The sequence below is a fragment of the Elaeis guineensis genome, chromosome 3, assembly GCF_000442705.2.
Source record: "Elaeis guineensis isolate ETL-2024a chromosome 3, EG11, whole genome shotgun sequence".
Taxonomy (NCBI): Eukaryota; Viridiplantae; Streptophyta; class Magnoliopsida; order Arecales; family Arecaceae; genus Elaeis; species Elaeis guineensis.
Window position 1 is genome coordinate 81,232,058 of NC_025995.2, and position 24,390 is coordinate 81,256,447.

Consider the following 24,390-nt stretch of genomic DNA (forward strand, 5'->3'; position numbering starts at 1 on the left):
CTGCTGGAAGAGTTTCAAGCAGCATACTGTGACAGACTCTGTTTGTGAAGTGGAGTATATCGCAGCATCGGATGCCGTGAAGGAAGCTGTGTTGCTGAAAAAATTCATCACCGAGCTCGGAGTAGCAGCCTCCCTCGATGGTCCGATCCTGTCCTACTGCGACAGCACTGGTGCCATAGCTCAAGCGAAGGAATCCAAAGCACACAGCGGATGAAGCACACCTGGTCCGAAAGATCATGGATTGAGGTGACGTCGACCTTCAGAAGATTGACGGAAAGGAGAACCTGGCCGACTCCTTCACTAAAGCCCTGACAATAAAGGAGTTCGACAACCACAAGTCGAAGATGGGTATTAGATACTGTGCCGAGTGGCTTTAGGATAAGTGAGAGTTGTTGAAAAATATGTCCCAAAAGCCAATTGTCAAGCTGTTGACGGTTGAGCAACTAAGTATGGTAATTGATTTGTTAATAAATAAAATATATTTGGCATTTTCATCATAAGCATTCATCTTCTAATGAACTCCGTTGTTATGATGAAGTCCTTAGGACTATTTAGATTCGATAAAGAGAGGAGTTATCGATTAGTTCTTAAAACTGTTCACGACTAAATGATAGGCTGTTAATAAGGATGACAGCTTCTATCGAGCATAGGTCGCTGTAGGCCATATGAGTTGGTTGTCCTCTTAACTAAGGAGTGTGAAGATACTGATATGGCATACAGGTGAGATGTAAGGGTACATCGTCATTTAACGTGATCAACTCCAGAGCATTCTACTGTCGAGAATATCTCTGATGGTATATAGGTATAAGTATCCCTTAGACCTGAGATCGCCTCAGTGACTTACAAGCAACTCACTGTGCTTTGGTACTGGACTAACAAATTTCTAATTCAGTGACGGAAGGCTTCTGGGTATAGTCAAGTACTTGCAAAGTTAGAGTGTGATCGAGATGGGATTGACCACTCCAAGAGTTGGAGAAGAATGAGTCACTGTATTTCAATTTAGCAAAACCTTAGCCAGGGTAATCCATCAGATGGATTTGATATTTTGAAATACAATGTGGATAACCTGATCAGAGTTGACAGTTGAACTCTGAGGTGTTCTATGATCATTTTGGTCAAGGAGATGAATTATATGGAAACTATATCCGTATGAGTTCTAAGGATGTTGTTCTACACATTCGACCTATCCAATCGTCGGGTACCATTGCTAGATGATCACTTCGATTAGTACAAAAATTTATTCCTGTGCTATCGACTTAGGTTCGGATCTATGAGGTCATACACATTAGAGTTCATGATCCGATCAGATGGTTGATCAATGATTAAGAATCGTTCTAGGGTTAAATAATCAATACAATTGATATTTAATCTAGTGCAAGTGTTGCAGGAGGATCGATTAGCAATTTGATTGCTAATTGGCTTAATTTGATTAAGCCAATGGGCTGAGATTAAGTCTAATTGAATATGATTTAATTAGATTTAGTTTGGACTGGATTGGATCAAGTCCAATTGGTTTATTGGATAAGCCAAGTGCAAGGAAAAAACTAGTCCTAGTTCAATTAGGACTTGGGTCAACCTAATTTCTAATTTGATTAAAAAATTAAATCAAATTTAAATCTAATTTAATCTAATTAAATTAGGTTCTTAATTGGGTTAAGACTTATTTTAATTGGATTGATCTAATTTTGGTTTCATTTGGTTTGAGAAACCAAATTAAAACAAGTCATAAGATAGAATCCTAGTAAAACTAGGATTCCACCTTGCGCCACATAAGCCCCCAATGCCCTCTCTCTTATTCCATGCCAATCCCCTCTAATTTTGTGCGACAGAAGCCCTCTCCTAGGTCTTTCCCACATCCAAAAGGTTTTCTCTCTTCTTTCTTATATGGAAAGTAGTTGTGGATCAAATCAAAGTAGGAATAAGTTTGGATTTCAAATTCTATGAGATAGAGTTTTAGAAATCCAAAACTCTTTCCTTTTTGCACCAAATTTATTCAGATTTTTTTTAAAATTTTTATGGCTTTTAGGGCACACATTGTGCACCCTTTGTTGGTGGTCCATGAATAAAAATAAGGAGGAGGCACCCAAGAGTTGGGTGCCCCTTATCTTGCCATGTTTGGATAAGCCTTGACTAAGTATTTGACTTAGACAAGGACTCTATCATATCTCTCTCTATAAAATGAGTTTCTTTATGAAATTTTTGGTGAACACAGATATTTGAGAGACCTTTGGGGCATCCAAAAATCAGAGAGAAAGACCTTTGGATCGTGGAGATATAATAAATACAAGACAGAGTGTCTAGGAGAGAGTAAAGAGAAGAAGAAGAGTGTCTTCTTCTAGGGTTGTTAGTTTCATCTCTTCCCTTCCTCCATCTTGAGTTTTCTGAGAGCGTCTCAGATCTAAAACTCCTCCTCCTACTTCTCATCTTTGGAAGAGTCTAAATCAAGAAGGAGGCACCTGATCAACCATCGAAGAAGGATCAGTGCAGTACTTTCCTGAAGCAAGACTTCTGATCGAGATTCGTGGGCTCATTTGGACGACTCCTAGAGATCGGACGCTGTGTGGTTTGCAACATTATCCTCAAGCCCGGATCAGAAAGGTTAGAACGTCTAACTTGCAAGGTAATAGATCTGATCTATTATTTAATACATACATTAGATGTAGTATAGAAATATGTTGATATGATCAACATATAGTTCATACTCTATATATTTTAATTTCTGATTTAATGCTATGTAATAATCATGTAATAGGATATTAGATCTAGAGATTTTCTGATTTTGAAAAATAAATTTTGATTTATTTTAATTTTTCGCTGTCTGATCTTGAAAAAGTTTCAAGATCTAGGATTTTAAGATCTAACCCTAAAATCCTAGATCTGGTTCCTTCAAACAGCTACTAGTATAAGAACTTGCATATGTTCACTAGCTTGTTAAGATTTATTTTGTGCATTTTCTTCTTTTGTGAATTTAGATGTGTTATATAGTAAATGGATAATCATCTACTGTTTGTTGCTTGAGTAGACAACTACAAAATCTCTCTTTTAGACCTCTCTTAAATGAATTTAATATGGACACTAACAATGAAAAAGATCTCTCTTTTTTTGGTTGAATATTGCAGAAAAATTTCTGATGCAAGAGATTCCCTGGGATTGAACCCAGCACCTCTTACTAGTAGGATGAGAGACCTTTCACCAATGAGGCGAGAGGAGGTACCATTCAAGCTAGCATTAGGTGGTAGCTTCTTCCATTCAATTTTGAATGTAATTGGGTGTTCAATTTGTGAAGTCTAGCTAGCTCATAGCTATGAGATAAAGTTTTGATTGTTAAAGATGATGAATCAAATATTTTTATCTAATTTATATAAAGCCATATACACTGGAGTATAATAAAGATTAATTTATTTTTATTATACATTTTATTGTATCCATATTATTTTTCCTATGAGATACAGTAGAAAATTTAATGCTTTAATAAAGGAACAACATGAAATTATTGATCAAAATTTTTTATAGGAATGATCTATTTTATTTAATTCACGGATCCAACAAAAAAAAATTATGAATTAAAATCATATAAAATTAAATAAGTATTTGATGCATCATTTGTAGTAACCAAACTTCATCTTGTATGTATCATTTTACAAAAGCTATGCTATGATAGCATACTCATGACCAAGGAATGTCACCATGAAGTATTTGGAAGAATAAAGATGATATTCATAATTCTTTTAATGATCATAATATTAAACTTATGAGCCGCACTATAGAACTTTGAGAGAGGGTACTTAAGTATAAATTGAGATATAACATAAAAAATAGAAAACTAATTTAGTTTATGCCATGAAAATCAATTATAGAAGCCTTTTTTTTTATCCTTCAAAGGTAATAGAGAAATACAAAGAAAAGATACAAGATCTTCATATGATTTTTATTGATTTTAGGAAGGTAGATGATAAAGTCCTGACTGAAGTCTTATGGTAGGTATTAGAAAAGAGAAAAATTTTGGTTAGTTATATTAATATGATTAAGGATATTATTATGGAGTGGTTACTAGTCTGAGAATTTATATGTATGCTCACTAGTTTGTTAGGACTTATTTTATAATTTTTTAAAAAAAATTAGAATATATTAAATGGATAATCATCTATTGTTTTTCGCTTAAGTAGACAACTAACAAATTCTCTCTTTTAGACCATTCTTGTTTGAATATGTTATGTATATTAAAAACCAACAAATCTCATATTTTCTTTTTTTTTTTCTTTTTGCTTTGATTTTGCAAAATTTTGTAGAAAAATTTCTCAAAAAAGGAATCCAAATAAGAGATGCAATAAGACTAAACCTAGGATATCTCACTAGTAGAATGAGATTGTAAGCAAGAGGTGCCCTAGGGTTGAACTTAAGATCTCTCGTTAGTGGGGCTAGAGACCTCTCACCGGTGTGTGTGTGTGTGTGTATATATATATATATATATATATATATATATGTGTGTGTGTGTGTGTGTGTGTATGTGTGTGTATCTGTATGTGTGTGTGTGTATATGTATGTGTGTGTGCGCGCGCGCGTATATATGTATATATATTCATATATATATATATATATATATATATATATATATATATATATGTATGTATATATATATATATGTATGTATATATATATATACATGTATATGTATGTGTTTGGTGGATGTCTGGCCAGGACACCACCTCCCAAGATCTTTTCGGTACTGCACGATGCAGCAGAAAAAAAAAAGAAATAAAATAAAAACAATCAAAATATGTGGATCAGCCACAAAAGGGCTCGCCTCCACGGGGCATGCAAACTTCATTATGAAAAAAAAAATTTACAAGAAGAGATCTCACCCTCAACCCTCGTAAACCCAATTTCTCTCTCATAGAAAGTTTTCCCTCACAAAAGTTCTCTCTCTTGGAAGATCCCTCCGAATCTCTGAAGCGACCGCTGTCCACTGTCCAAAAGCCCTGCTCCTTCTCTCTATAGTGTACGGCTCTCTCTCTTCTCTCAGATCCGCACGTCCACAGGTCTCACGATTTTCGTGAGAAAAACCAAGCCGCCACGGGTCTATTCACGAACAAAGAAGCCACACCCACAAGTTTCACTTGATCAGGGCCTTTTTATAAGGCTTAAACCCAATTAGATTAGGTTTAACACTCTTAATCAAGCCCAAAATCCTTCCCAAGCTGTTGGATCATCATCGCAAGCCACCAGAGCCATCCGATCATGATCGATCCACGGAATAGTATCGTGGACTGTGAGAAATGGCTGGAAAACGTTTATGCGGTCCACGCGCTGGGCCGTGGACCACCCGATCCATGATGGACCGAGGTACAGGCCCAGGCGCGGTGCTTGGGCCTGGGCCGCACCCGCATCGGGCGCCTTCGCCCGGGCCATGCCTCGCATGCGTGCCTGGGCTGGGCCACACGCCCGCACCTGGGCCACACACCCCGCGTCGAGCCACCCCCTGCACGCCTGGCCCGCATGCTGCCACACACTAGGCGGCGTCACGCCGCCTGTGGCAGCACCGCCGTCGGTTTGCCGGCCCACCGTCGGGCACTGATGGTCCTCCACCGTCTCAGGTTGTGTGCCAACTCAAAAGTATGTATTTTCTCCGTCCGAGCTCCGTTTGAGGTGATCTTGATCTCATTGGACTTCATTTTTCATCGCGAACCTCGCTGTGAGCTCAATATGGATCGAATCTCGAGACATCAAATCTTAACAATCTCCACTTCGACTCGATATTCCACTTCCTCCTAACTCTAAGAGCTTCTGGATATCTTCGCCCCCATATCCTGGGATAATCGCCTGCTGATCATGGATGGGCAAACATGGGAGTCGAGCCAGGCTGCTCGATCCCATCTCCATCGTATGCTATGCTCCTCCTGACTTGAAACCTACTCGAGAGATCATCCTGCCGCAATAGGAATCTCACCTTGCGACGTCGCCTCTCGTCCTCCCGAGTCTCCTATCTCGTGCTCGATCCACCTCCACTTGGAGCTCCACCTCATCTGAACTCCATCTGGCTCCTGAAGCTCCACCTCACACTGGGCTTCCTGCTACGTAATAATATCCTCTACTCCCCTTGTTCACCTCCAGCACAATCCTATCGCCGTGAAGCACCCTCAGGATTCCTCCATCAGCTACCATCCTATAGCCTCTCAAATCCAGTCTGCTAAGTGAGATAAGACTCCGCCTGAAATTGGGTATGTATCAGACCTCCCCCAATCTTCTCATTGCACCATCATGTATCCTCTAGCTGACCGTCCCAATGCCTCTGATCGCACAGCTCGATCCATTCGGTAGATATACAGTGCCCTCACTGTTCTCTAGAGAGTCAAACTGCTCATCTCTGCAACATACATAATAGGGGCATGCAGAATCTAATATCCACTGTTGGAAAGAAGTAGATACCTCATCAGATATCTCTAGGACATCTCCATCTGAATTGCTGTCGGCCGTCGCTATAGCAGTCATCGTCCGATTTTTCAATTGAGGATAATCTCTGGCTAGATGTCCCAACTCCTCATATCAGTAACACCTGATTTTGCTCAAGTCCCTCCTGAACTTGGACCACCTTCGTCGCGATCTCCTGTCGCTCCATCTACCGCCTCCGGCTCCTCTAGAAGCCACCAAAGCTAAGCTACCTTCACCTGAGCTCGAAGCTGGGTTCTCCCTTCTGAGAACCTCATTCTGGAGTATCATCATGGTGACCTCGTCCATCTTGATGGTGCTCTTCCCCACTAGAAGAGCAATCACTAAGGCCTCATACAAAGGGAGAAGCGACGCTAGCAAAACAAGCACCCTGATCTTCTCCTCAACATTCTCACCAATGCTGAGGAGGTCGGTGAGGATCTTCTGGAAGTGGCTTAGATGCTCCTGCATGCTCTGTCCCTCAGCCATCCGCAGCTGGTAAAATTGCCTCCAGAGAAAAAGAGTGTTGGTAAGAGACTTCGTCATGTACAACTTTTCGAGCTTCGACCACAGCACCGTCGGAGAAATCTCGCTCAGCACATGGATCACCACCTCATCTGCTAGGTACATGCGGATGGTACTTACAGCCTGCATCTGTAGCCGTTTCCAATCCTGCACCTCCATGGTGGTCGACTTTTCCTCACACAAGAGAGTATCGATCAACCTCTGTTGGATGAGCACGTCCTTCACCCTTGCCTGCCACAAGGAGAAATTACTCTTACCATCAAATTTGTTGATCTCCATTTTGATTGTTCCTGTCTTCTCCATCTTCAGTCTTGCTCACCACCACTGCAGTCTGCATATTTGTACCGCCTTACTCTGATACTATTTGTTGGATGGATATCTGGCCAGGACACTACCTCTCAAGACCTTTTTGGTACTGCGTGATGTAGCAGGAAGAAAGAAGAAATAAAACAAAAATAATTAAAATATGTGGATCAGCCACAAAAGGGCTCGCCTCCACGGGGCATGCAAACTTTACTATGAAAAAAAAAATTACAAGAAGAGATCTCACCCTCAACCCTCGTACACCCAATTTTTCTCTCACAGAAAGTTTTCCCTCACAAAAACTCTCTCTCTTAGAAGATCTCTCTGAACTCCTGAAGCGACCGCTGTCCGCTGTCCAGGAGCCCTACTCCTTCTCTTTATAGCATACGGCTCTCTCTCTTCTCTTGGATCCGCACGTCCACAGGCCTCACAATTTCTGTGAGAAAAACCAAGCCCCCACGGGTCTGTTCACGAACAAAGAAGCCACACCCACAGGTTTCACTTGGTCAGGGCCTTTTTATAAGGCTTAAACCCATTTAGATTAGGTTTAACACTCTTAATCAAGCCCAAAATCCTTTCCAAGCTGTTGGATCATCACCGCAAGCCATCAAAGCCGTCCGATCGCGATCGGTCCATGGAATAGTATCTTGGACCACGAGAAACGGCTGGAAAATATTTCTGCGATCCACGTGTTGGACCGTGGACCACCCGATCTACGGTGGATCGGGATATAGGCCCAGGCGCAGCGTCTGGGCCAGACCACACGCTGCCGTGCGTTGGGCGGCGTTCTACCGCCACTCCACCAGCCTGCAGCCACATATCTTCTCCATTTGAGATGATCTTAATCTCGTTGGATTCCGTTGATCGAATAAAATCCTAACAATATATATATATATATATATATATATATATATATATATATATATATATATATATATATATATATATATATATAGTCTTGGAGTGGACCGATCCGAACACTATGGGAAGGAAACAATTCTTTGGCTTGGATAGCTAGAAATTTTATGTTGAGTAGTTAATTGCCCAAGCATGTCTCTCTTTTTGTCGGTGTGGGAACAATTGAGGGTTGTTTTTTTCATCTTTTCCAGTATTGTATCAACTCTTTATATTTTAGATTGCGAGGGGCAAACTGCTTGTCTGGTTCAAGTGTGACAGAGAAAGCAAGCAGATCTTTTTTTTCTTCTTGTAAAATTTGGACCGACTTATTCCAACAAAAAAAAAAAAAAAAATTCGGACCGACCTACTCCCAAATCTTCTCATCGAGCGACAGTTATAATATAAAATTATAAATCATTGACGGATGCCTTTCTCCATTGTACGCTGCCCCAACCTTTCCTCTCCTGTTTTCGTGATCCGGAGGTGTATACGGGGGCCTGGTTCCAACTAAAATAACATGATCCTTTGTATCACGCCTATGTGAAATGGATCTAATAGAGATTATCAGGTGAACAACACGTCATCGCGACCAAGATAAAACTAGCAATCCCAGCCACATATGTGCCGGTGTATCGTCCGCGGGACACCTCTACACACGATTGAGACGCCCGCGAAATGATCGACGACGGCGACTTCCCTGAACACAAGTCGGCACCTTGGCTGCCGCGAATCCTCCACGCGTCCCGTTTTCCACGCCCCTCTCTCTCTCTCTCTCGACGTCCTAGCTTTTTTTTTTTTTTTTTTTTTTTTTTAAAGTTTCGCGTCCGACCTCTTCAGTGGACTAACTAGAGTGGAGACAGAGAGGGAGAGAGAGAGGCGATGGCGGAGACCGACGAGGGGAGCAAGGGTACCAACGGCGTCTCGAGGGTCTATATCTCCCGCCCGATCGAGATCGACGGCTCCGGCGGGGGCGGCGGTGGTGAGACGCTTTACGCCGTCCTCCGGGCATTCATCGCTGGCGTTGTCTCCCCGGACGCCACCGCGTCGCCGCCGCCCCCGCTGATCCAGCGACTCAAGGCCTCCTCCGCGAAGGCTGCGCCCCGTTTCCGGCAGGCGTTTCGGAACTCCGCTCACGATCTCCTTCTCTGGACCCGCCAGGGAAGCCCCTTTCGCGCCCTCCTCGTCATCTCGGTACATGCGTTTGAAATATAGACGGCTATTTGAATTTCATAACTCCAGGATGTAAGATAGGGTTTCCTTTTTGTAAAGAAAAAGAAATCTTTCTTTGGTTTTCTTGGATTTTTTATGAGTTTTTAAAATTTTTGGTTAGCTGTAAATCTTGTGAAAATACTTGCTATGCTACCGATTGTTGGCAGAAATTCTTGATGGAAACGGAAAGCTTTGTAAAAATGCTTGAAAAAGAAGCATGTAGACCAAAATTTTGACCTTGAAGAAATTGTTTATATTTTTATAGAGAAATGAGGGTGGGCTCACCTTTCTTTTGTTGTTTTGCCTCTTTCTGTCTTTCTTTTTTTCTTTCTTCTTTTTTTTTTTTTGAATTTGTGATGATTTTTTTGGTTAAGTCGAATTTTGTGAGTATCGAGCACTGTATTGCCTATTGTTGATAGACGTTCTTGATTGAATTGGAAAAAGTTTGTGAAGTAGTTCGCAGAGGAAATTTATGGTACATGATCTTGAGTAGAAATGAATAATATATATTTACTATTGAATGTGGAAGAATAAAATTCTTAGACTTTGGAAACAAACTTGGGAAATATAGATTCCATGAAGTCATGCCGTTTCCATGTTTGAGTAGAGGAAAGTCCTTTTATCTAAAGTACTATTTTAATGGTTGTAGTTGAGGATAGTATCTTTCCGAAGGGGATTAGAAAATAGGTTCAATAATGTTTGACAGCAAGCAGTGTTTGGAGCTAGTTTAGGAGTTAGTTCTAGTGTTGGTATGGATGGCTTCAAAACAGACATTGATTATTTGTTTTGAAATTGTTGCAATTCTGTCATTTTGTTTACTCAAGACAGAGAAGCCCATTGGTTACTACAATTGATATTTGAGCCACATAATTTTGAGGATGTTGACATGTGCCCCTTCATTTGTGTAAAACATTAATTAGTTATTTTTGGGAATAATTCAATCGCATCTATGTGAAAGTATCCTTTTGTGTCTGGGATACTTTTTGGATTTGATAAATGGTGGCATATGAAACCATAGATAACCAACTGATGGGACTAAGATGCATTGAGAAAAGGACAAGAAAGCTTTATCATAGACAATTGCACAATCGGACTTTCAGGGAGAGGGTAAAAACAGAAAAGAAGGAATAGGATCCACTTGAGAGCTAGAAAGAAGCAAAGAACATGCACGTTGAAATCCTCGGAGAAAATTTGAAGCTTTGAGGATGAAGTATTCATAGCGAACATATGGACTAACTTGGCAGACTAATTGCCATATCTGTGATCAAGTCTGTGTAATGGGTGGACAAGTTGTTGATATAAAAGTCATACAGATATTGCAGGCGCCTATTGGGAGATTGAATTGTGTCCTTTCTGATACGAGTTAGCCTATGGTCATATATTAAATGATCAGGGAAGAGATCATGGGTTCACAGAAGTCAACAAACATCTACTAGATCATAGGTTGTCATCGTTGTTGATTAAGCAAGCCAAAGAGGCTTGGGTTTGGGACTGACAAGTTAGATGGAGGTCAAAAAGGAAGTAGATAAGATTGTAAATTTGGCAGTGGCCTAATTGGTATTGTGATCATGATTTTGGAATATCTATTATGATGAAGATGAGAAGTATAAACACATATGGCAAGTCTCAAAGGTATGAGAAATCTCAAGTTCAGAACTGTTACGTTAATCAATTGCTTACTACTAGTATGTGTACAAGGTAGCCAGTGAATAGATCTTACATTAAGTGGGACATAAAGATAAACAACAATAATGGTAAGGAACCATTGGGTGCAAAATTTGTGGATAAGATTGATGAGTGTATCAATGATAAGGATGTGTTGTTGCTTTTGTGATTAGCCTTTTTGTTCTAGCGGCATATATTTTTGTTGTTCCAGTAGTGGAGGAAGCAGGTTACATAGACAATGATGATTATGATATTATTATTGGTGACATTGAGTTTATTGCTAAGAATGCCAGCTGCTGCTTGATAGAAGAGATTCCTCTATGGATTGGTAGAAAGGTTGGTGGTTCCAGTATCTCTGCGTAGTTCTTCAGAAATGAAGTCATGTCATTTCACCAACCAGTCCTCTCCAAAAGAGGGGGTTATGGGGGCATGAAATTCAAAAATTTGCTGTTGGAGAATGAATCACAGGCTGGTTATTCAAGGATGCATGAGTTTCAAAATCACAAAGCTGGTGAAGATATGGATAATAACTGATTAGCTTGGTTGATATGGTTAATGTGGCATGCATAATCATAATCAATTAGTAGAAGTTGTAAAGATCAAGTTGTTAATTACACATGAGCTGATTCCATAGGAAAATTAAAGAATTTTGCACCATGAGTTGCCTAGTTGCAGATTCATGAAATATGTTCAGACAAGGAAAAAACATGACAGAAAGAACAAAAGGAATGGATAGCTACGATAATTAGCATGTTGTGACTGTCTGCTGTACAAAGTATCGCATGCTGTTGATGCTGAAATAGAGATGTTGATTGTTTAGGTACTTGAAGAACGGGGAAGTCCTGTCACTGGAAGATGTTTGTAAACCCGAACATAGGATACTCAGGATTGAGTCTAATTGTACATTACGGTCAATACAAAACCTTTTCAAGGCATTTCAGTTATGGGATATTAGGCACTAAATATGTCACCCATCTGGATCAGTCCTATCTTGATTGAAATGTTCTTGTCTTCTGCCTTCACACTTAAGAAATCAGATGATGTATAGCTTTATGGTCTCTCTTTTTGTACTTTTCTGGACAAATATGCAATATATGTTATCGATGCAACTTGATTTGCTTGCTACATTAAAAGAATCACTTGTACTAACAACTTTAAAGTTCACCTCGATGATTATTTTTCCTCAGTGGTAAGGAGTAAAAATTTGCATTTATCATCTTCAGAGAAGGGCAATGATTTTTTTCCCTTTTTTTTTTTTTTTGCATCTAAGTCATCATTTGGGCTGCAGACACATATTTAACCAAAATAAATGTGAAGGCATGAATGATTTTAATGAAATTAAAGGGATTTTATTTTTTTCTAGACATCCAAGAAAGTCGAATGCTGATCGTGATGTATTACTGGTAGATGATGTCAAAGAGAGTGAATATTTCTTTCCAAATGCTTTTAAGGAGGTTGATCTTCATACAAATATTTTGAGAGTGAACACCAAAGCACTGTAGATACAACTACTTTGCTTTTGCTGATCAACTTTACGTGTATGAAGGAATAGATTGGAAAAGGAATTGTCTATCACTGTTGCATTTAGGCAAGCACAGATTTTGGACTTAAAAGAAAAAGAAATGAAATCTGGAGGCACAGATTTTAATGAACTATGTAAACTAATGTTACTTATATCATACTTCTTCAAGTATGGCATGATCTTGATTAGTTCCCCGTCTTTAACTTTTCTGGGATTGATGTCCTTGTTGGGACGTTTTGGCTAATTTAGTTTAGTATTATTGGCATGCTAATAATATACGCACCTAGCTTTTTCTTTTTGTTTTCTATATTTTTTTTAAAAAAAATCTTCCTTTTGTTTGTTTTATGTAAGAGAAGTCACTTTGGCATCTCTTTCATGAGAATCCCTTTATTTGCATACTAATGAGTTTATGGGGCACCTTTCTTGAGACACATATGTCAGAGGAACTTTGTGGAGCTTATATAAATGGGGCAGCTAATCAATTAGATAATGTCATAATGTACATTCAGGAATAAGCTTCTTCTGGTGCAGCATGAAGTCATAAACTTGTCTTGCTCTAAGATACTTCCAGTACTTTGTAATTTCATGCAAATAACATTTGCTTTGCCGCCATTGGTTTATCTAAATCAATTCAAATGTAACTAATGTTATTCCCCCTCTTTAAACTTGCCATGAAGGTTATGTTAAATCATCTTATGAATTTAATTTATCAATTATAATAGTTTTAAATATGCCTCCATATTTCTTTCTTGCTATGGATCATTTCGAAGGAGTATTACTTCATCACATTCTTTTGCATGTTGCCACCTCATTCAACTGTTTGTAGTATCGAAGTCCATCCTTTATGCTTATAAAAAAACGTTGAGGATGCATATAAGATACATATTATTTACTTATTGAAATTTAATAGTAATTGTTCTTTGTTTCTTGAAGTGGCTCTATGTTGTTTGAGGAGTGAGATTGATGGATTATTTAACATTATTTCTGGGTTTTCAAGGAATTCACCATGATTCATAAAAAATAGATCTTAGGAAAGCTAAGTAGGCAGTACTAATTAATGCTGTGATCCAAGGACAGCTGATTTAAGGTTTCTAGATCATTCATGAAAGGTTGAGGTCAAAAGTGGATTAGGGAGCATGCTTTTTAATTCAATGGTCAATGGTCATGAGTGGCTGGTTCAATTATTTTAAAGCACTAATCAAACTCTTGGAGGTACAAATAAGGGGAAAGCGACCATAAAGTGAGGGTGGATTATTTACAAAGCAAGATTCCTTTTGTCTTAGTTGAAGAATGATGAAATATAAGGAATTGTGACAGGAGAAGTTACATAAAAATAGATTGGCTTATAAAGGGCTTCTATTAGACATGCTTGCTCTCTCAAAATGCACTCTTACATGTCTCTTGCTTTCAAGTGAGAACGACATTTTATCATTAATTTTTGTATGTGATAATCTATTTTTTTTCCTTTTGGTATGGACGAATAAATTTTGTTACATGGGCAAAATCCAATATTATGAAATTGATACATATGCACATGTGCATTTGCTTAAACTTTAACATTTCAACTAGTCAAACCTAAATTTTTTTAGCTTGGTTTGTGCTTTACTGAAGATGGCTAGAACTAAAATTTTAAAATGTATGTTCTTGGTTTGCACTTCAATTTCTTGGGAGGACAAAGTCTAAGTTATAGGGATGGATTGTGCTAAATTTTGCACATGGATACCTTAGGTTGTGATGCACTAAAACATTTTTAATATTTTCAGATTTATTTTTGGGTGATTACTAGAAAGTCCTCAAGGTCTGAGGATTGCTAGTTATATTTAGGAGGCTAAAGTTAGATATATTTTGTAAAATGGGTTGTTTTAATGAAGTGAAATCTTTGATTAGGAGTTCGACATATTATACTAGTTAAGAGTTCTCGTTTTTCATCATAAATAATATGCAAGTCATAGAATGTGAAGATATTGTCTTAGACAAGGTTTCAAATGTTGTGGTATGCGGATGTCCCTGTGTAGGTCACATACTAGTACAATGTGAGATAGGGTGCAGGACTCGTATCTACTCATGATTCACCCAACTGGACAATGCTTGTGTCAATGTGGGTTAATACAGTGCATGATATGGGGTTGTATGGTACAGTTAAAATTTGATTCCCTTGCTCTTATAGTTAAGTGTCTATAAACATGGGTTCATGAAAAGTGATAAACTTTGTATGATCAACATTATTCGTTCTCCAGTAAGTATAAATAGCAGTAACTGTTTCATTATGAAGGGTTTTTAGAGAGTCAAATAGTCCTGTTAGTTTTTTCCTCCTTACATATTGGAACTGAGTTGTGTATCTAAATGGGTTTGTATAGCTTGAATGAAATCTTCAGGGTTATCTTTTAACCTATCGCATGATGCCATGGAACAAGCATGAGACTTGTGATCCCAGGTGTGATTTCTAGGTCCCAGAGTGGGTCCAGTTCTATTGTTTCTGCCCCCTGAGTCTTTCTTGTGGCTTTTTGTGTTTTCTTTTGATTTCTCTTTATTTTTTATATCAGTTTTTCTTTTTTTAGGTCCTTGTCATCTTTTGTCTCTCTTTATTCTTTTATGATAATTTATGGTTTCTTTTACTTTATTTCTTTCACATCTTAATCTGTTTTTCCATATTTTCTTCAGAGTATTGATCCCAAATTACTTCTCTTGATATTTAAATAGCCCATCATGCAGTCATATATTTTACTGCATAGATAAGCTATTGTTATTCAATAGCCATGAGTCTTTCTTTCTTTTGTTTTAGATCTTACTCCACCAGTCATGCCCTAATTTCATGTTCTTTAGATTCACAACCCATTAATAATTTGGTACTTTAGTTCCAAAAATCATAGTTCATTTTTAATCAAAATTCAGGTCTCCATTGAATTTTCCAACAGCATACAGGTTGAGTCCTAAACCCTCATGATACTATCCCTAGATTGTCCTACATTGATTTGTATATTAGATCTCTAATGTGCCAGCATGTTTGACCATACTGGCAATCCAAAGTGTGGAGCATATCTGATTATCAACAATGCAGGAATGAACATATCTTTATGAGGATTTCAAAGAACTTTAACCCCATGAGTTTTTAAATTGAATCACTGATGTAGAAGATTCTTTGAGTGGTGTATCATGCTTGACCAGTGTGGATCCACTTCACCAAGATTCAACTTAAAGTGGAGAAGCATAGACGATTAGATGAATTATCGAAGTTGACTTCTTGTTGTCAATTGGGAAGATGGAGAAGCGGCTCAAAGAAAGGCATTTTCTGCCCTATCGTTATCATTCAGCATAGAAACAAATATGTCTAACCTCTGTCCAAGAAGATTCCAAAATAAGTATTTTGCACAAGAGCAAGAACCTTCCAAAAGTTCACAGATCCAATTAGCAAATGGCCTTGCTTTTGCAATGGAAGGGCTATTGAAAAACAAGGTGCATGAAAAAGTTAAGCACCTAACATCTTTGGGTATTTTCATACATGGACAAAAGTCCAACAATCAAGACATTCTCATTTAAAAGCAGCATCCAAGTGTCGTTGCATAATTTTTGGACCTAGTGCAGTAAAAAGAGTGTCAAGTTGAGTTGTGTGGTTATGGTATTGAAAGAAGAGGACAGGTCGGAACAGGTGCAAGATTCTAAAAGCATTTTTGAAGAAAATGCAGTTGTTGGTAAGCTTCACAAGATTCACATATGCTAGAGTTTGGTGAAGAAATAATTATGGACCTATGAATGTTAGAGATTTTGCAACCATACCAGAAGAATATGAGGTGATATCTAGGTGATCTCCGGATGCTGATTTTCATACATAAGAACTTACAGAAGTTGGGAAATTTTCTTCCCAAAAGTTGGTAAAGTTTCTTCCCATGATACGATACTCCAAAGTTTAACAAGCAAGCTAGCCCACAAGACCCAAGAAAGTTTGAAGAACTTGTCACTTCAAATAAAACAAATAATAGCATTTATGGCATAATAGCATTTATGACATTCAAAAATAGTTTCACGATGGGCACAACTAAAAAATATCATGAAATTTGGCTTGATTTGAAGCAATTCAATATATGTTTTAATCTAGTACCTCTGTGTTTGATTGGATTGTGCATCAACTGGAGTTCAAGTTCTCTTGGGAGGATAATGCAACATCCATTTTTAGACGTTCATCATCCAGATAACCAATCACCACACTTTTAACTTCAAAATACTTGAGGGAACTTGTTATGCAGCAGAAGTGAATGTGGAGACCAAAGGTTTTGTCATGCTGCATTAGAGGGCTGCAGGAGATAGGGACTTCACTTGAATTTAATGTATTTTGTCAATTTGATTTTTTATTCTTTTATTTCTACTTTCTTTTTGCTTTAGCAGGTTTTAATTAGTGTATGGCTGAGATTAAGTATCTCAAAAGCCATACTAAACAATTAGATGTGACAACGATGCGGCACAACTTGATAATAAAGGCCACATCTACTATTAATAAGTGGTGAAGGGAACAATAATGTAGCGTTTACTGCCTGTGGCACTGTTTATGCTACAGCAACTGTGATGGTACCAAACACTGGCATTTCAAGGGGTACTTTAGGGACTCAACATGTCCTGTTAGGGTTTTCTTTTTCCTTAAATATGGAAACTGAATTTTGTAATCAGATGGGGATGCAGAATATGAATGAAACTATGTGGTGATGCCCTAAAAAAGCCATGAGGCTTGTAACCCTGGCTGTGATACCTAGGCATTTGGAGTGAGTCTGGTTTTCTGTGTGTGTTTTTCTTTAAAGTCTGATATCACCTCTTATCTTTCTCTTTATTCTTTTCGTGATAATTTATTTTTTCTTCTTTATTTTGTTCCTGTCTAATTCTTTTTTTCTCTGCTGTTTGCAGTGTGTTGATCCCAAATTACTTTTCTTGATATTTAAATAGTTCACCCAATCATAAATAATACTGCACATATAAGTCATTCAATAACCCTTCAAGTCCTCCTTTCTTTTATTTTAGATCTTACCCTACTAGTCTGGCTGTAGTTTCATGTTATCTAGATTTACCACCAAATATGTTATCAATTTGATGTATTAATTCCAGCATTTGTAGTTCAATCTTAATCAAAAAATTCAGGTTTGAATTGGATTTTCTAGCAACATATAGATTGAGTCAAGTCCTAAACTCTGATAGGTTCCCATCCACAGAATACCCTCCTTCATCCAAGCTCATTTTTCTATATGCCTTAAAAAAAGGTTCAAATAGTTCCAACCCTCATACAGGGTTGGTCCTGGAATAGGATGGCGCTAGGATGCTATTGCCTTGACTCTTGGGATTGTTTGGCACCCATATAGCAAATTGGAATGCTATTTTTTAAAATATTTTAAACTTTCTTTCATAGATGAAATGGTAATATGTTGATATGTTTTAATGCCCTTAAACATCTCCCTCTTTTTCAACAGAGGCACATCCATGAAAAAAACCCAGGAGAAAAAAGCATGGATCCCCACTGCTGTTCTCTCTCTTTTATTTCCTCCCAAAAAAAGTGAACCAGCCTAGTTGTGCTTGGTAACTATCAAACAAGCCTTGATAGCACCTGCCTTGACCACGTTCAAGCAGGATGGGTGAGGAATCTGGTGCATGAAGAAACCAGTGTCCTACACACATCCTGTATATTGTTCTCTCTGTTGAATGGGATAATACTGATGAGGTAGGTCAGCACCACTAGTACCTGTGTTCTCAAAGTGTGATTAAGCCTAAAACTTAGGTGACCCAAGAATTTTGGGCCAGCCTAGAGCTTAGAACTAAATTTAAAATATGAATGGGGCTTAGATTAGGGCCTGGCCTTGACCAAATGTAATACCTTAATTTGTGTTTGACTTGGGCCCAGTACCCTCAGGCTCTGTTTGGGAAATGCTGTGGTTGGATCTGCAGTCTCACCTTTGAGATGACATCGACTAGGCCTGACTCAGCTTGACTTATCCTATGGACACAATTCATTATCTGTAATTGGAATTTTAAACATCATTTTAAGCAGCCCACGATGCTGTATATAAGAATCCAGTCCCCTGACCATCTGCATTCCCTTTATGTTGCACAGGCTAAATAGGTAACCAGCTTAGCATTTGCAACCCACTCCTATGTGGGCCCTTATAGAATGGTACGTTTAGGCAGGGCTGGACATGGGTTTTGGATGGGCCAAGTTTGGCTATTGATGGTAATGTTAATTTGTTAATAAAGTTATAATTATTGCTATTTACTATTAAGTACTATTTTTAGTTGCTGTCGTAACTAATCTTGTTATTATCACCATCGTCGTTGTCATCATGGTCACCAACATCATGATTATCTCTATGTATTTTATTTGAATTTTTTATTAAAAACTATCAACTGTGTATGCATATGCATGTCACTTATGTCAGTTGTGTTATATATGGTTCGTTGACAAGCTGCATATTGCAGCCACGTTTTGAATACCACTTTGTATTTTTGGGAAATCAGGTTTAAGTTTCGTACAGTGGCAGTTAGATTGTAATGAGTTTGCCACCACCAGTACTGGCCCATCCTGATGGGCCTAAATAAATTCATTTAATATTTATGATGCATTTGTCAAATGGTCATCTAGCACTCCTTATGTGAAGCTAAATACAAACAACAATTGCATTTTTCAAAGTTCCAGAGGACACCAGTGGAACTATCTGCATGTCCAGACATATCTGGTTATGTGGGTATAAGATGATCTGCTTTATCTCGTAGGATTCAGTCATTTGGCATTTCTGCTTTTAGAGAATAATTCTTCTGAATTTGGGTCTTGAAAGCCCCTACAAAACTAATACGTTTCAGGACTCTTATTTGAAACTGCGATCTTGGTGAATCAAAAAAAAAAAAAAAAAGAAGAAGAAGAATATTGATATTTGCGACTTCTCTTGTGATTTGAGCCATTACTAGGTGCTTGCTTTAATTTAGTACTGTTTAAGATACCAGAGTGTGCAACTAATCATGCTCAAATATATTTGATCCTTGATAGGAAGATTTGAGTGTATTAATGCAAGTCCACGGAGAGTCGAGAAATATGTATATCTTATTATTTCCATGATGAATGTACAATTTGCACTTTTGATTTTCTTTCGTGTATGGCAGGTTGGAACAATCACACTTCTGGCTTTGACAGGGTTGCTGGTTTTCATGCTTTTCTTTTTGGCAGCAACACTCAATGCTATCATCATCGCTTTTCTCATGTCTCTGGCTGCTGCTGGAGGATTTTTAGCTCTTTTCTTTGCCTGCTTGACAGCAATTTATATTGGAGCATTGTCTGTTGCAGTCTTCATAATCTCTACAACAACCATTTCAACAATGATCGCTGTCATGATTGCCACTGGTGAGATATGATAGGTTCTCAGTTGCATCTCTTGTCAGATAATGGAATTATGTGGGGCTGGACATGTGCTTTACTTCTCACAACCTCTTTTTCTGTGCTGTGAGCAGAATATATGCCACATATTAGTCATTAGAGCATACATTTATTCTGGCTATCTTTGATCCATGCTATCTCCTGATTCCTAGTTTCCTTCTATGTTTTCATTTTAGTCCAACAGGAGCCTCTTCAGCAAGATTCTGAAAATCAATACCGATGGCCGTACCAGTCACCAATCATTTGGTATCGTATCGAGATATGGTATGGTAGCGTGCGGCCAAACTGGCATGCCATTTTTTTTTGAATTTTTTTTTTGATGGGGGGTTGTTCAATCAATTTTTTATGGATTATTGAATGTTTTGAAGTTCAAACTGATATTTAGTGATATTAATTAATATTTGTATTGTTGAAATTGTGTCCTAAAATCAATGTATGATGATTGAGTTTTTTTTTATATGAATTATTCATTGATAAATAAAAGTTATTTTATCATTTTTCATCACAAAGTTGCATTTTCCTTGTAGAACTCGTATTGTGATGAAGTCTTTAGAACTATTTAGTAATCGATAAAGAGAGGATTTATCGTATAGTTCTTAATATGTTCGCGACCAAATGATATGTCATTACAGGACGATGACGTTTATCAAGTGGAGGTCGTTGTGTGTCATATGGATTGGTTATCTTCTTAACCAAAAATGGTGACACTAGTATGGCATACAGGTGAGATGTAGGAGTACATCATTACTGAACCAACTCACTTGCTGAGCGTTCTGCTGTCAAGAGCTGCTCGTGAAGCGTATGGGCATAAGTGTCCCTCAGACCTGAGATTACCATAGTAACTTGCGAGCAACTCACTATGCTTTAATGCCAGACTATCTGGATTTCTAATGCAGTGACGGAAGGCTACTGGTTAAGTCAAGTACTTGCGAAGTCTGTGTGGATCAAGATGGATTGATCCCTCTGGATTATAGGAGTTGATGTATCATTGTATTTCAATTTAGTAAAGCCTTGGTCAGGATAATTCATGAGATAGATTCGAAAGGTTAAAATACAATGTGGATGAAACTTCTGAGTTGACAGTTAATCCTAGATCACCTAAAGCATTCAGGGTCAAAGGATGAATTATGCGGTAACCATATGCATAGGTTCTGGAATATTCTTTTGCGATTATTCGACCTATTCGGACATCGAGAACCATTGCTAAATGGTATCTTCGATTAGTGCAAAAAATTATTCTTGTGCTACCGACTTAGTGTTCGAACCTATGGAGTCACGTACACAAGGTAGGTGATGTAGGAAAGTATTGTCTATATTTATATGTCCAATTTAAAGTACTTGACTTGATTGAACATATAGACTAACTTGATTAAGAACTAAATTATAGATCAAACGGGATTGAAGAATTAACTCTGTCTAGCTAGTACTACACATGAGGTTCAGGTTCAATCCTGGGGATAAACAGTTTTTGATTTATAATCCAAGGAGCCTATGAGACATTAGATTTAAGTGCTAATTAATTTCAGATTAGATCTGAATTAATTAGACTTAATTGGGTTCAAAATTTTCAATTAAACTTGGTCCTAAAGTCCTAAACAGTTTAAGATTGACAGTCTTTCGAAATTATTTCGAATAACTTCGAATTAGATTCGAATTGAATCCATTTTAGATGAGATCCTTAGAGTCCATTTTCACTAAGATTTTCTCCCACCATGGCCGACCAGCACCTGGTATGGTGCTGGTTGTGGGCCATCCCACATAGGTGTGGCATGGGTGCAAAGTAGGCGCCATATGAGGCGCCAATCCTTTCTCATGTAGGAATCCTTCTTTGATAAGTTGTGAACTGATTTAAAGTTGTTTGAATTAGGAGTCCTATTCTTATTAGGTCATGGGAATCATCTATAAATAGAGAGGGTCTCTACCTATGGATGCATAACAATTAAAGTGTGAGAAAAGAGAAAGAAAGAGGTGTGAGCTAGTGGGCCCCCCTTTGGCGTGTCTCCCTCTTTGCCGCCCCTCTTCTCGAAGCCGTGGGCCCTCTTTGGGCATCCCCCTTGCTAGTGTGAGGCATCACACCAGCACCTCTCTTTCCTCCCTTGGTGGCCTTGCGAAGTGCTTCGATCCGAAGCTTCATCCCGCTTTCTGTGGAGTTTGACGTGCGTCCAAAGTAAAGGGCTTGCAGATCCAGGCCTATGCGAGGACTTGAATCCAGATTTCGGAGATTTGATCTCCATTCTGCTGCAATTCAGGTAAAGATTTGATTTTTATTTAGTTGGATATATAGAAAATTTTAAATACAACCATGGTTATTCGCAAGAAACAGGCTTTTTTTTTCTTCACGTATCACATTGATATATTTTTAATCACGTGTGATGCGAATCTAAGTATGATATTATGTTATTTAGCATCTTACATAATCAATACATGGATTAGATATCATCCAAGTTTATGTTAAAGTAACTTGCAAGTTTCTAAATAATAATTTGATTTTATAGTTATTTTTTGAAATTTATTTTTTATAATTTTTTATTTCAAATATATATTTTTAATTTAAAAAATTATATACTTAACAAAATTAATGATTTTAGTGTTATTGTGTAGATCATCCATTGATCTACAAATATTAAAATCATTCCCAAAAAAAAATTTGGACATGGTTTCCCTTTGCTTTTCTATTTTTATGAATTTTCAAAAAAAAAAAAAAAATAAAAAACATTTTTAATCCACATTGTTTCGGAGTTTTCCTGCTACTCTCAGTGCTAGAGAGTGAGAAAGAGAGATTGAAAAAACAAGTCTTGAAAGACTTTCTCTGTATCTCAATATAAAAACAGTCCAATATGAGCTGAATCAGACGGTTCGGCTTGAAACAGCTACATACCGTCTGATTCAAGCCCAAACCATCCGGTTCAGGCCAAACCGACGGTTCATAATATTTTTTTCTTTTTAATTTTCAGGTGACCCGGTTCGGTGCCGGTACGGCCCAAACCGAGCGGTTCGGGTTGGTTTTCAAAACCATGCTCTTCAGACATGACTACTGCACTGTTTCATTGCCATTTTCATCAGCGAAATGCTACAACTAAATTTGTTTGATTCCCTTTTTTCCTTTTGTTTTTTCTGGATGGGACTGGGAAAAATTCTAGTAGTTTTTCAAAACTCCACATACTTGCATTGCCCTTGGTTTCCATCCGAACACCCAGGTGTGCATTGTCTGGGAGGCTGAGTTGTCCTTTGTTCTTCTTCATTTCTATACCTTCATGATAACTATTACCTTGAATAAATATTTCCCAATTATTGCATTTTGTACTTTGAGGGAACAAAACGAGACAATTGCACCTCCCAAAATTGAGAATGCATCTACCAAATTACCTGAATCAAAAAGCAATGAGATGGGGATGTTGCAGCCATCTTTACTACATCTCATGTGCATGGCTTATATATGGTTTGCTTACTTTACCACTAATATGTAATCTATATATCCTGCTCATAGACAAGGGTTACCAATAATATTAAAATGGAATCAATTAACGGAATGTTAAAATAGTTCAGGAAAAGGAATTTCCGGGGGTGCTAAATGATTTTTATTACTGAATGTTAATTTCGGAATCTTAAAGATTACTTAACATTTTACCCTGGAAAACAGATTTTCTTTTTGTTTTTTCCCGCTTCAGATTTCTTTACCACGCCAATATGTAAAGTTTGTCAATGCATCTGGCTGCAGGTTGGGTTGGATTTTTTTGTGTTGTCTGGCTGGCTGTGAAAAAAAGCGTGAACCTCACCAAGCAATCCTTGAGTATGACGAGTTCAGCAATTTCAGCTTATTCTGCTGCTCGGCATGCACGACATTATGTGTCCTCAAAGTCTGCTGATTGAAGTCGATCAAAAAGCCAAGCCCTTTTGCATATTCTCTGCATCTCATTCTCAACTGGAGCTTGTTTGTGTGGATTGCTTATATCAGATGTAGTAATATTGTTGGTCTATTTGATCTAGAAGTCTGCTCCATGTTTATATCATCCATGGAACCATTTTCAGTGAGTTCAAATATTTTCAGACTAGACTATTTTGTTTGTACTTCATGACGGATAAATGTGTGGATTGTGAAAAGTATCCATCTAAAACCCAAAAAGAAGTTTGGTAGGTTCATCTCTAGTCTTTCCAGTTAAGCTCCTTTGCAAACCATGAAGACGTGCCAACCACTATGTAAAATTTGCTATTTTATGTTACTTTTAAGGGAATTACAGCAAATATCTTCATATACATGAAGAGAATTTGACATGATTGCTTTGGAAATGCATCAGAAGCATGTGAAATGCAACTGCAGTGGCTTCGTTCAAAATCTTTCCAAATGTATTACTGCCAAACTTTTGTCTTCCAATTCTTGTGCAGACTCCGAAAATAATGTCCATGATTGCAAGGGTCAGTGACAAATGGAATGTTTTCGCTTATTACA

At 37.9% G+C, this 24,390-nt stretch overlaps 1 protein-coding gene across 1 annotated transcript; it reads left to right on the plus strand.

The window, feature by feature from the left end:
• Nucleotides 1-8,974: 8,974 nt before the first annotated feature.
• On the plus strand, nt 8,975-24,215 carry LOC105032758 (uncharacterized). Its single transcript, XM_010907310.4, has 3 exons — nt 8,975-9,342; nt 19,673-19,910; nt 23,662-24,215. The coding sequence occupies exons 1-3, from the start codon at nt 9,031-9,033 to the stop codon at nt 23,811-23,813; spliced, it is 702 nt and encodes a 233-aa protein (XP_010905612.2). The 5' UTR covers nt 8,975-9,030; the 3' UTR covers nt 23,814-24,215.
• The last annotated feature ends 175 nt before the right edge of the window (nt 24,216-24,390 follow it).